This window comes from Lentinus tigrinus (assembly GCF_003813185.1).
Source record: "Lentinus tigrinus ALCF2SS1-7 unplaced genomic scaffold L226scaffold_7, whole genome shotgun sequence".
Lineage (NCBI taxonomy): Eukaryota > Fungi > Basidiomycota > Agaricomycetes > Polyporales > Polyporaceae > Lentinus > Lentinus tigrinus.
Genome location: NW_027137916.1, coordinates 246,763 through 258,237, shown reverse-complemented (window position 1 = coordinate 258,237; position 11,475 = coordinate 246,763). Strand labels below are relative to the sequence as shown.

The 11,475-nt window shown below is 56.4% G+C and overlaps 6 protein-coding genes across 6 annotated transcripts; 3 read left to right on the top strand and 3 right to left on the bottom strand.

Moving 5' to 3' along the window:
• The first annotated feature begins 51 nt into the window (after window positions 1–51).
• L226DRAFT_504760 (Six-hairpin glycosidase) lies at window positions 52–2,899 on the top strand. The gene is made up of 7 exons (XM_067678001.1): window positions 52–722; window positions 774–1,148; window positions 1,199–1,283; window positions 1,335–1,401; window positions 1,453–1,837; window positions 1,890–2,344; window positions 2,414–2,899. Exons 1-7 carry the CDS (start codon window positions 495–497, stop codon window positions 2,802–2,804), a joined length of 1,986 nt encoding a protein of 661 aa, XP_067537432.1. The 5' UTR covers window positions 52–494; the 3' UTR covers window positions 2,805–2,899.
• Window positions 2,900–3,076: 177 nt separating this feature from the next.
• On the top strand, window positions 3,077–4,719 carry L226DRAFT_569102 (uncharacterized protein; the record flags this gene model as incomplete). The annotated part of the gene is made up of 10 exons (XM_067684254.1): window positions 3,077–3,141; window positions 3,195–3,232; window positions 3,286–3,499; window positions 3,578–3,639; window positions 3,705–3,802; window positions 3,862–3,962; window positions 4,095–4,210; window positions 4,261–4,276; window positions 4,331–4,376; window positions 4,435–4,719. 10 exons carry the CDS (start codon window positions 3,077–3,079, stop codon window positions 4,717–4,719), a joined length of 1,041 nt encoding a protein of 346 aa, XP_067537431.1.
• Window positions 4,720–5,813: 1,094 nt separating this feature from the next.
• Window positions 5,814–6,718, top strand: L226DRAFT_569101 (uncharacterized protein; the record flags this gene model as incomplete). Its single annotated transcript, XM_067684253.1, has 4 exons — window positions 5,814–6,066; window positions 6,138–6,164; window positions 6,227–6,640; window positions 6,708–6,718. The coding sequence occupies 4 exons, from the start codon at window positions 5,814–5,816 to the stop codon at window positions 6,716–6,718; spliced, it is 705 nt and encodes a 234-aa protein (XP_067537430.1).
• A 923-nt stretch (window positions 6,719–7,641) lies between these two features.
• On the bottom strand, window positions 7,642–9,118 carry L226DRAFT_569100 (uncharacterized protein; the record flags this gene model as incomplete). Its single annotated transcript, XM_067684252.1, has 2 exons — window positions 7,642–7,899; window positions 7,967–9,118. 2 exons carry the CDS (start codon window positions 9,116–9,118, stop codon window positions 7,642–7,644), a joined length of 1,410 nt encoding a protein of 469 aa, XP_067537429.1.
• Window positions 9,119–9,426: 308 nt separating this feature from the next.
• On the bottom strand, window positions 9,427–10,212 carry L226DRAFT_352767 (uncharacterized protein). The gene has a single exon (XM_067674156.1). The coding sequence runs from the start codon at window positions 10,054–10,056 to the stop codon at window positions 9,619–9,621; it is 438 nt and encodes a 145-aa protein (XP_067537428.1). The 5' UTR covers window positions 10,057–10,212; the 3' UTR covers window positions 9,427–9,618.
• On the bottom strand, window positions 9,915–11,177 carry L226DRAFT_532870 (uncharacterized protein). Its single transcript, XM_067680351.1, has 4 exons — window positions 11,068–11,177; window positions 11,043–11,045; window positions 10,883–10,963; window positions 9,915–10,753 (listed from the first exon to the last, which is right to left on the bottom strand). The coding sequence occupies exons 2-4, from the start codon at window positions 11,043–11,045 to the stop codon at window positions 10,370–10,372; spliced, it is 468 nt and encodes a 155-aa protein (XP_067537427.1). The 5' UTR covers window positions 11,068–11,177; the 3' UTR covers window positions 9,915–10,369.
• Window positions 11,178–11,475: the final 298 nt, after the last annotated feature.

Genomic DNA, 11,475 nt, shown 5'->3' with positions numbered 1-11,475 from the left:
CTGAGAACGACGGCGTCACGAACGTGGGGAACGACGCGCGCGTCTTCGTCTGCGACCACCACCATCACCTAGGTCACATTCCAAAACATCGTGTCCGCTCTGTGTACTATGCACTCTATCCCGCTGGACACGGCTCTCCGCCATCGCACATTTCGCTGATACCGATGCGGTAGGCTTAGCAGTCGTTGAAGGGCATATGACCGCGACGCTGCGTGGACCAACCGGCCCCCAGGTCATTCAAGGAAACGTCTTTGGTCCGCGACAAGACGTCTCCGAGGATGCGCACCGAGCGGCGAGGACGGCACTCTTTCCGAAGACTCGACTAGCTCGCTACATCATACTTGTCCAGCAGACGTGGTCATGCCTGTCCACGGCCCGCCGTGTCCCCTCGTGATGCCACCTGCAAGGACGAACTTCGAAACGGCTTTCGCTCTCGAAACCCTCGTGGTGACGGTATATAAGCCAGCGGACGCGCGGGAGGACTTCTCCAAGACATGGCTCTCTGGTTACTCATCAGTCTTGCTCTACTCAGCGTCGTGGACGCGTCTGCTCCCGCTGGTCCCTGGGACGCGTTTAACTACGCTCCAAAGAGCAGGACCGTGTCTCCGACCGCTATTAGGCAGAGTACTGGCACCGTCCATAATGCACACGGCCTGGTGTCGAAGGGAAGCGCCACCATAGTTGGGAGCGGTTCCTGGGTAGCGTTGGACTTCGGTATAGAGGTACGTACTCCTGGAAACATTCATCAGCCCCGAGACTCAGGGTCGCTCCAGGTCGGGGGACTCGTATCCTTGAACTTCGGGGAAGTCACGGACTCGTCCTCCGTCGCACTGTCCTTCACCGAATCCCCCATGTTCATAAGCCCTGTGACGTCTGACGACTCGACGTACCCATCCGCCAACCAGTCTTATGACGGCGTCGAGCATGTTCTCGCTCCTCTGTCCTCTGGATTATGGACTCAGCCTGCTGAGAGGCTTCGAGGTGGCTACCGCTACCTCACCATTGTCTCGACATCGGATGATCCTGTCACCATCTCCAACGTCTCCTGCGCCATCTCGTTTGCTCCTCATATTTCGGACCTGCGCGATTATAGTGGCTACTTCTACGCATCAGACCCAGCCTTCCACGACAAAAATTTCCTGACCAAGGTATGTACGACGCGGAAGCCACGTTATTGTTCCGCTGAACTTGCCTCTAGTTGTGGTATGCCGGTGCATATACGGTGCAGACCAACACCGTACCCGTCCATACTGGTAGGCAGATACCTATGGTACGGTCTCCAGGTGGGTATATGCGCAATATCCGCACCAGCGAGTTCACCGATAGCATCGCAGGTTGGGCGAACAACGCCACTCTAGGTGTCGCCGGGCCTATTATCGTAGACGGAGCAAAGCGAGACAGGTGCGCATCGAGCCACAAGTTCACACATGATAGTGGCTGACTGTGTTGCAGGGCTGTCTGGCCAGGGGACATGGGCATCGCCGTCCCCACTCAGTTCGTCTCTACGAACGATCTGATCCCTACCCGCAATGCACTCTCGACCATGTTCGCAGCAATCAACCCCCGCACTGGTGCATTGCCGGAATCCGGACCTCCTCTCAGCCAACTAGACAGCGACACCTACCACGCTTGGACGCTAATTGGCACTCACAACTACTACTTCTATTCGGGCGACTCCGAGTGGCTGCAGACGGTGTGGGCGAATTACACCAAGGCAGTAGGCTTCCTCGAGGGCAAAGTCGGACCTTCGGGTTTGATGAATGTTACTGGGCTCCGAGACTGGGCACGACTAGGTGGAGGAGGTATCAACGCGGAGGGCAATGCGCTCTTATACAGAGTGGGTTTGAATTCTAATCACGCGTCCACTCGTACTGATGGGTCGCTACTAGGTCCTTGTCACAGCAGCAGACCTTGCCTCGCACGTCAACGACAGCACGCTAGCCTCTGCGTGGTCTGTCAACGCAACAGCGCTCAAGGCCAAGTATAACGACGTCTTCTGGCTCTCGAGCGCCGGGATGTACAGAGACAACGACACGACCACTCTCTGTCCGCAGGATGCCAACTCCATGGCGGTCTTGTACAACCTTACCACTTCTCCGGAGCAAGCTGCGTCCGTCAGTGAGGGATTGATGAAAAACTGGAACAATCTCGGCCCAGTCGCACCCGAGTTGCCAGACACCATTTCGCCGTTTATCAGCGGGCTGGAGCTCCAGGCGCACTTCGAGTCCGGCAACGACGAGCGTGCCATGGACCTCCTCAGGCGCGAATGGGGCTACATGCTCTACACCAACGTCAGCGTGCAGTCAACGCTGCTGGAGGGCTTCACCGCGAACGGCTCGCTTTCGTACGTCACCGGTCGTGTACCTTCGAAGGATAAGGATCAGCGTGCTGACCGTAGCACGCTCACGCACAGGTACCGCAGCTACCGCGGCTACAACTACGACCCTGCGTACACGAGCCACGCGCACGGCTGGAGCTCTGGGCCTACCTCTGCGCTCACGTACTATGTCCTCGGGCTCACCGTGACATCGCCGCAGGGGCGTACCTGGCAGGTCGCGCCCCATCTCTCCGGGCTTCCATCCGCCGAGGGCGGCTTCACGACGCCACTCGGTTGGTTTGGCGTGAAGTGGACGACTCAAAAGAGCATGTTCTCAATGACGATCGACGTTCCTGAGGGCACGTCCGGCGTGGTGAAGCTCCCGGTCGCTGGGAAGGTCACAATTGATGGTGACGTACGAAAGGTGGCAAAGGGAGAGAACGTGCAGGTGGCGGGCGGGAAGCACGCGATTGTTGTTGTGGGATGATATTTGTTTTGAAGGTATCGGCACGTCAGTTCTTTGATTTGTCTTGCAGGACGTACGAGCGTGTTCGAACGGCCGGTGTCCAGATTTGTGCGATTGACAGGTTTGCAAATCTCTTGTGATCTTCCTTTTACGCGTTGGTAAGTCTGCAGATGACTGCACAGCTTTTCGGTGTTTCATAAGATCATTTCATACGGCGGCTTTTGGGAACCAAAGAAAATGTGGTCGTGGAAAGTGGATCGCCAGGTTGACTTTCTCGCAGCCTCCTGGGCAAGATGTCCTCCGACGACTTGGATGGCTTCACCCCAACGGATATCTTACAGATCTATGCTGGGGCTTGGTGCGTCCATCCGTCGGCCTGCTTGCCTTCACTGACTCAGGATAATCGCGCAGGGTGCCTCAGGTGAACTACCTGGCGGTGGGCTCTGTCGGTGTGTGATGACCAATTGACCGCATTGTCCCCCTGATGTGTATCCGAGCGCAGCGCTGATCGTATACGAGCACCTCCTCACCGTCATGCAAGAATATCGGGTCATATGGCAGCGCAAGATATCTGTTCCGATGGTCCTGTTCATCATCAACCGATACGGGCTACTTGCCTTTGGAATCATATATCTCCTATCGACCTTCCTGTGGTGGCGGGATGATCTGGTACGCTATCCGTTCTCTAGTCGAATGGCAACTGGTCCCGGCCTGACGTTCGTCTCCTAGAGGTAACGGAGCTCAAAGAGCCGTTCGCATAACCACAATCGCTGATGTCAGTTCTTCTCGCACAGCTGTGAGATATTTGGGAGGTTACAGATAGCTTTCATAGTGATCCTTGACCTCGTCCACGTCGGTATGTCTACAGTGCCTGGTACATCCCAGCGACGTCGTCACTGAGCCATCGCAAACTTCACGTAGTCTTCTCATCTCTGCGTATCCATGCTATCAACAATCGCAATTGGTGGTGGACGACGGGAATATTCACACTCGGCTTCATAGCAACGTCTTTCAACATTGTGAGTGCTCCCAGTAGGCTGTCGAAAAGCCCAAAGTGCTCACGTGGACTTGTCCGCAGGCCGATCTGATCATGGCGTCCTTTGGAACAGGAAACCCCATTATAGAGGGCTGCTTCGCATCTGTGGGTTTATTCGGGAGCAGCCCCGATTCATGGTACAGGTGCGCCTACCTCGATGTTGTCTCTGACTAAGTCTTCTTAACTCGTGTGCTGGCAGATGTAAGCATCACGGTCCGGAATTTTCTACGACGAAGCTCACGCGTGATAGTATCTCTTGGAATCCGAGGATGTAGGATTAGTCTGGACGTCGTGGTTCTGGGGATCACCTGGTACCGGACGGCTGGTATCGTTAAGGCGGCGCGGAGCGTCAATGTGGATACATCGGTCGTCTCTGTCCTCCTGAGAGATGGTGAGTAGGCCTGATTGTATCAAGCAACTCCGCTCATGCATTTCTCGCAGGTACGACTTACTTCTTGTGCGTCTTTCACGCTTTCGAAGTCTCGCCTGCCCACTGACATTGTTGCCCAAGTATGACCTTGGCCATCAACATTGCTGGCATCGTCACATTGGTGGCCGTGAGCCCTTTCTGCTGTCCAGGTACAGTACTACACCGCTGACGACCTAACGTTACAGGGATTGAACTCTTTGAGTGTGGAGGCGAGCGTGCAAGTGTTCCTTTCCGTTCAGTGGACGTCTCCAGAGACACTAATGCCGCACAGTCTCAACGCAGTGACAATGTCTCGTTTCATCCTGAACCTCCGAGTTGCGAGCTCGCACGCCGGCGGAGCTAGTAGAACCCTGTCGACGCTGCCACCGCAAGTCTCAGACATCGACTTCTCGTCGAGCGTCCTTGGGAACATCGGTGCTTCCGTGGAGTTTACCGGGGATTCCGACTGTGATGATGATGACAATGAGTAGCTATTGCCCACGAATGCCTGCTCTATAGTCTCCGTCTACGGTTCTTTCGAGGATCGGTTCAGGCTACCAGGTAATACGGTCCGATATTGCGGTGAGGGCGAATACCAGGGAGAGGATGGACGACCCCATCGCTGGTGGCTCTCAGGGTCGCCTGCTCTGGCCCCTCCGGTGGCAGCGGACGTAACCGTACGGCGCCTTATCAACAGGATCTCTGGCAGATGGACATGTCGAAGACGTCGATTACTACTAGTATGAACCTAAACTTTGTCGCGTTGCCCGGCAGTTCGGCTTGACGACGGCGCGCAAGTTCGAGCCCTGGACTGCAGCCATGTTCAAGAGTGCTGTTCTCTATCATTCTATGCATTGATATTGACGGTCGAGGTATAATCCAAGAGCCCAATATTGCAGGTGAGTACTTTCCGATATCACCTAGGGAACAACCTAACCCGAGTCTTGAGATCACTAGAACCGGTCTCTGATACTATTGGTTAAAGTTCAACCCTGGCATGCGCCGCCTCGTGCTGACTTGGAAGCAACAACGATCATTGCATGCCAAGTATGCCATCCAATTCATTGAGCGTTCCTGTATCCCACTCATGCGTTGCCATTCATCATGGAAGGGATGAGCGAGAGTATACAGCTAGTCCAGTCACGACCACGTAACGTACACTTCCCACATCCAGATGGCAGTGGCTGACGCTGGACAGGGTGAATTGGACCAGAAGGCAGGGAACTCAATAGCGCGGACAGCGGAGTACGGTGCCGACGTTGGTTCAATGTGGCGCTGTCCGAAACCACTTCGTCAACAGGAGCCTCCGAATGTGGTCCGTCGTGACGGCTTCCCAGTTCCCAGTCAATGTGGTTTGACTGGGTCGTCGCACCTCTGTCATCAACATCATGATCCTCATTTGCAGCAAGGAGTTTAGTCGGTAGCAAGTTCGCGCCATATATACAGCGACTAGCCATATCGAAGTCCCCCAAGCTTCTTGAAGTTCCCTGCCTCCATCCCAACCTTCTACCGCACTACCTGAGCGATGTTCGAGTTCGCTTCAAAATCCCTTCGTCTCCTCGCCCTGATCTCTGCGTTCTCTATCATGTGGTCTCAGGTGGAGGGGGCGGCCCTCAACGGGCTGCTACAGCCTCACCCGGGTCTGCTCTCTCGCAAGATCCGGGGCGCACCGCGAGACGTCGCCGACAGCGCAACCCTGGCTAACCGCGGCTCGCCAGTAGCCCGAGACAGTTTCTGCGGGGCGGGTTGGGCGTTCTGTTCGTACGTCGCCTGTCCCCCGGGATACGACCCTCCATGTATCGGCTGCTACCCGCTCGATGGGTCTCAGTGCTGCTCTGGTGCGTCCGAACCGCTAGTGGCCTGTCACGCATTGTACCTTCCGCTTACTGACGTTCCTCTCACTGTACAGACGGTAACTATTGCCCACCCGGGGAGAGTATTGCCTGCTAGGTGGAGGCTGCTGCCAAGATGGCACAGTCTGCTATGGGCCCGCGCCAGACCCATCGACGAGCGAATTCACTATCACTCGGACCTCCACGTCCACGTCCACCATCGAGCTCCCCACGACCCACAGCTCGAAGCACGACGTCACCGTCACCACACAAGCCACACACACCACGGACACGGGTCGTGAGGATCCTGAGACCACCTCCTCCTTCGACTATTCCCCGAGCACGGACACTGGCAGTTGGCCGACAGAGTCGGGCCTCCCGACCAACACCACTAGCGCCAGTGTGCATTCGACCAGCGGCCGGGGTGTGGCTACGTCGTTCGGCAGCAGTGCGACGGCTCCTGGACCGCTCAGTGGGGCTTCTAACGGTGCGATTGCGATTGGTGTGGGCACGAACAGAGCCGCCGGCAGGATGGCTGTCCTATGCGCGGCCGTGTACCTCTTTACCGGTTACTACGTCGGTACGTTTGTATACTATTCTGTATCTCCGGACGTTGGCATTTGGCGCGGCTGACACGACTTTATCAGGGCGGGCATGAGCGTGGCGATGTATCATGGGGTATGGTTCCGGACCGACGGCGTGCATGTACGGTGATGAAAGTCCCGATGGCTGCGCATCCAGCGTGCTCTTCTTCATTGTGTAACCACCCCAATATGAAGGACGGTGAAGTACAGTCCAACTGAGCTCCCCATGGCCGCGCAGTGTAGCTCGTCAGCTGTAGAAGTCCCATTACAGCAACATTTTGGCACCAGAAGGCAGGAAGGCCATACATAGCGCACACATTCCGTCAAGTTGCACTCGTCCTGGGGTAGTAGCTCGTCAGGTCAATACCACAGGCAGCAGTCCCTCCATGGTCTTACTCGTCCTCGTCAACCCTCCGAGCGGATATCCGAGCTGTACTGTCCAGTGCAGCCCCGTAAGCTGCAGCTTTCCCCTCCAAAGCGATATCAATTACACGGGGGCCAAAACAGATGTGCAACGACGAACGACGCCATAGACCCCAGCCGCTCCGCCTTTGCACCCCAAGCCGGCTTGTGCTCACCATCATGTAGTACATGCGCGTCGACGAAAGTTGAACTGCGGCACTTCCCTCGCTCGTCTTCAAAGCCTTGAAAGCACGCCGGTGCTATTGAGTGAGGTGCGCTCCGGTAGGTCCTTCCGGGTCGCCGGGGCTTCGGCGTCCTCGGGTCCCCGGTCCGCTGCCCAACTGCGCCGAGCAACGCACCCCCGCCTGCGCAAGCTCAGCAAGTATAAGAGAGAGACAGGGAGCCAGTGGGTGTATCGTGAAGAGGGGGTAGCACAGACGTCTTGGTTATGCATTACAATAGGTACCCGTACACAGTAGAAATATACAAGTGCGCCAAGACGAGGCTAAACATCAAACGTCAAACGATGAGCCCCATTCAGGGAACCGTGACGAGGAACCGTCCTGGTCATATCAATCCTCGGACGCACGAATGCTCACCCCTGGATACACTTGGAAAACCAAGGCGTGTTCGAGTGCTGTCCCTCGATGCGCATGGTGAACTGCCCTAAGCCGGGATGTTCCGAGAGCGAGGCTCGCACAACATCCTCATCTGGCTCCGGAACGGTAAGAGTCTCCTGAGGCTTGAGGCATGTAGGTGCGTCCGTCGTACACTCCTCGTCCTTGCACAACACCACCAGGACATACACGAACGACGTGACCGCCGGTGGCGTGGCTTTTATAAGCCTGCGCATCTGGGATGGAAAGCGGATAAGCCGTCATCGTCGACGGATAACGAGGGCGCAAGCGTGAAGAACGCACGTTATTAGTCAGACCTCTGTCCGTTGGCAGGGTCTTGACGCGAAGAGTGACACCCATGGAGGTGAGCTGATGAGGGATGGTTTGGAGCTGTGCGACATACTTCTCGGCCTCCTTGAGCTTCCCGCGCATTCTGACGATCAACTCTGAAGGCCGAGTGTCTGCAATGATTGTGGAGAGCGCCATCATTTCCGAGCGAAACGACGGGGGCTCGGGGGAGTTCAAGGCATCAAGAACCATGCTGCGCACGTGGCAGAGGAGAGAGAGATTGTATATGCACGGGGCTGCTCCGACCAGAGTGTCCAGCACATCCCATTTCCCATCGAAAAGCTGGCCTTCCCAGTTGAAAGAGCGAACGGACGCGTCTTGATAGGTTCGTTCATTCGCTACTGTGAGTGTGCCGATGTTCGGAAAGGCGCGGATGAAGGGAAGGATCCATATATCCGAATTGTTGACGAGGTCGAGACGCGTGACATTGGGGTACACGATACCGTGGTCAACGTCTAACACCATGAAGTTTCGCGCGGTTACGCGTTCTAGGGAGTGGGACGAGTTGGCGAGGAGCACAATAGGATTCATGTTCTCATCATCGAAATCGCGAGTCCGATCGATGGTCTCCTGGGTCATGGTCTCCGGACGGTCCTGGTCGAAACCACCGTACATGATGTCGGCGGACTTCAGCTGGGACTGCATGAACAACAGCATCTTCTCGGCATCGTCGTTCTGGAATCGCAGACCCATTGTGAACTCCTGTAGACACGTCATGCTTGCGATGGTGTCCGAAAGCTCAGGGATCGCAATGAATAACCAATCTGCGCACTCGACACGAAGCCGTCGCAGACGGGTGATCCGAGAGAGGATCTCCACAAGCATTGCGGGAGTCTCTGGATCCACTCTCATCCCCGCATCGTCCCGCAGACATAGCGAGTGTCGTAGAAAGGGAATGCGATAGCCGTCGTCGACGAGCATGAAGCGGCAGAACGAGGACAGGTGTTGCGGCGCAACGTCGACCTCTTCTATGCGCAGCAACAGCTTCTTGCCGCCCTCCTTTCGCAGCGTCTTGCAGGTCAGTAGGAGGGCCACGAGGCCGCTCGCAGGCAGAAAGTCCATCATTTCGAGGAGCACGTCGAACGGAATATGTGGTGGGGAGATCATGGTCTCGACGTCGCCTGCGGATAGACTGCAGAGCCAAGGTTTATACTAAGTAGACGGGAGTATGTGCGAGCGATAATGATGACATACGGGATGATAGTCTGCACAGGAAGGGACACTGAGGCTGGATATGAGGAGACGTGTTCAATGTAGGTGGTCGAGTTGCGTCGAAATGAGACGACAATGTGTGGCGTACGTTATATACGCATCGCAGATGTTGTCGTCGAAGCGGTACTCTGCATAGAGGACTGACAATAAGTTCTGTATCAATACAATAGTAACTAGGACGCAAGAACCACCTACAGCATCGTGTGAGTCCCATCCGCATTGCATCTATGCACGAGTTCCATAGAAGCGTGCTTGACAATTGACAATCTTGTGGTACCTTTCTACCTGGGCCGATATCCGTGGGCGAAGTGCAGGAAGAGAAACTCGAAGACGCGTCACGCACAGATCTAGTCTCCAAAAACGGAATGGCTGCATGATCGAGGGTTACGCGGTATCTACAGCGTTACACTGGCATTGTTGTTGTACCTTATCTCGGTCGAAAGGCTCGCAGAGGCGGCATGGATGAGAGCGGACAGTGAGCGGAGGTGGACGGCGGCAAGCAAGTTGCGACTGTACGTATTCGGCATCCTCGGGCACTGCAACCCGCTCCCAACCGCGTGCAGTGCCACCCCCGCACGCCCAAGCGGCTGCAGACGCAGGGCACCGTACTGACCCTCAGGAAGCTCATCGACATCGAGCAGAAGTGCCACGGCGAGGTCGGGAAGGAGGGGGAGGGGGGAGTGCGTGTATCGTGAAGAGTAGTTAATACAACCGTCATGCTCACGTATTACAGGAGGTATAGGTACACGTACACACCACAGAGTGAAAGTTATACACAAAGCGAAGAAACACTGCAACAGTGGTAACGTGAACAACCGAGACAAACCAAGCATCCTCCTATGCCTACGATGCTTCCTCTTGGTGCGGTGTAGTTACCGCAGGAGCACGAAGGGGCAGCGATGGACATCCAGATAGGGTGAGAGACGCACAGAAGCCGAGTTAGATAGGGATAGAAGATAGCGAAAGGGATAGCCATGGAACTGTGAACCATTATCGACATCGACATCGATCGCATGTCCAGTATGGGAGGAAGGGGAGGGGGATCTACAGTCTAGGAATAGATACACGCGGGGCAACCATAACCAGAGGCGTAACCAGGACCCGTAGGAATGCAACGCCGCACATACGGGTAGACGGCATAGGGGCTTACACCCATGAGCCGTGAATGAGTGCATCCCAGGACTTGGACTTGTTCTGGAGCGTCTCGACAAAATGCGCGCGCGCATTTGGGGTCATATTGCCCGGGGTGCTCGCCACGGTCGACACAGGGGCCGCGACGGCGTCCGGCATGTGCGGATGCGTCTCGTCCAGCGCATGGCTCATGCCCGTGTGCGGCATCGCCGGTTGGTGATGGGGATGCTGTCCGTGCAGTTGCGGGGGCGCCGAGTGCGGAGGCGGCGGCGCAAGAGTGGACGGGTGCGCAGATGAGTTGGAGTGGGCGGGGGAGAGCGGGATGGAGGAGTGGGGGCAATGAGTTGCGGGGCTTGCGGTGCCCGAGTTGGTCGAGGAGCGGGTGTATTGGGGACGTTTCTGCGTGCGAGGTCAAGCCCGTTCGAGGCCCATGGGCAAGAGACAGGGAGAGGACATGGGGCAGGTCATACGGTCGGTGGGAATGGGAACGGAGATGGGGTGAGGAAGACGACGATCAATTTAACTTACCGGTGAGAGGATGGAGCCTAGGGCGAGGCGGAGGCTCAAGACGTGGGCCTCGTCGTTGCCGCGATGATCATCATGAACCGGCTACGGGTCAGGGAGGGTAGAGAGAGGGGGAATAACGCAGATGAGCGAAAACTTCGCACAGGCGGGAAACAGGACACACCATGATAGCTCGTTCGCTTCAGTATAGCGCGCTGCAGACGGCAGGAGTGCCCTGTGTGTCTATGGTATATCTTGCACGATAGATAGATAGATGGCAGCTGGAATGTGCAGCGGCGGCGGGGAGGCTGGGTGAGAGCTCTGGGAGGGACGTGGCCGTTCGCAGGAGAGGTGGGCGGGAGAAGGGGACAAGACTGTTGAGTTACTTATATCAGCGAGCCCCACGGACCCGTGCTTGTGTTGTGGCAGAGGATAGGAGAGAGCCGGGACGAGAGTAGTCCTGTGCCCACTCTCACCCCACACGCCACCCAGGTGCCGTCTCTGACGCTCGCGGCTATTCGTCGGCTGCTCCGTTTTCCCGCTCTCAGTCTGGGGAAATGCGGGGTACCCCGGTCCGGGGTATGTTCGACTCAAGCGCGTCAATGTCAATTCCAGTA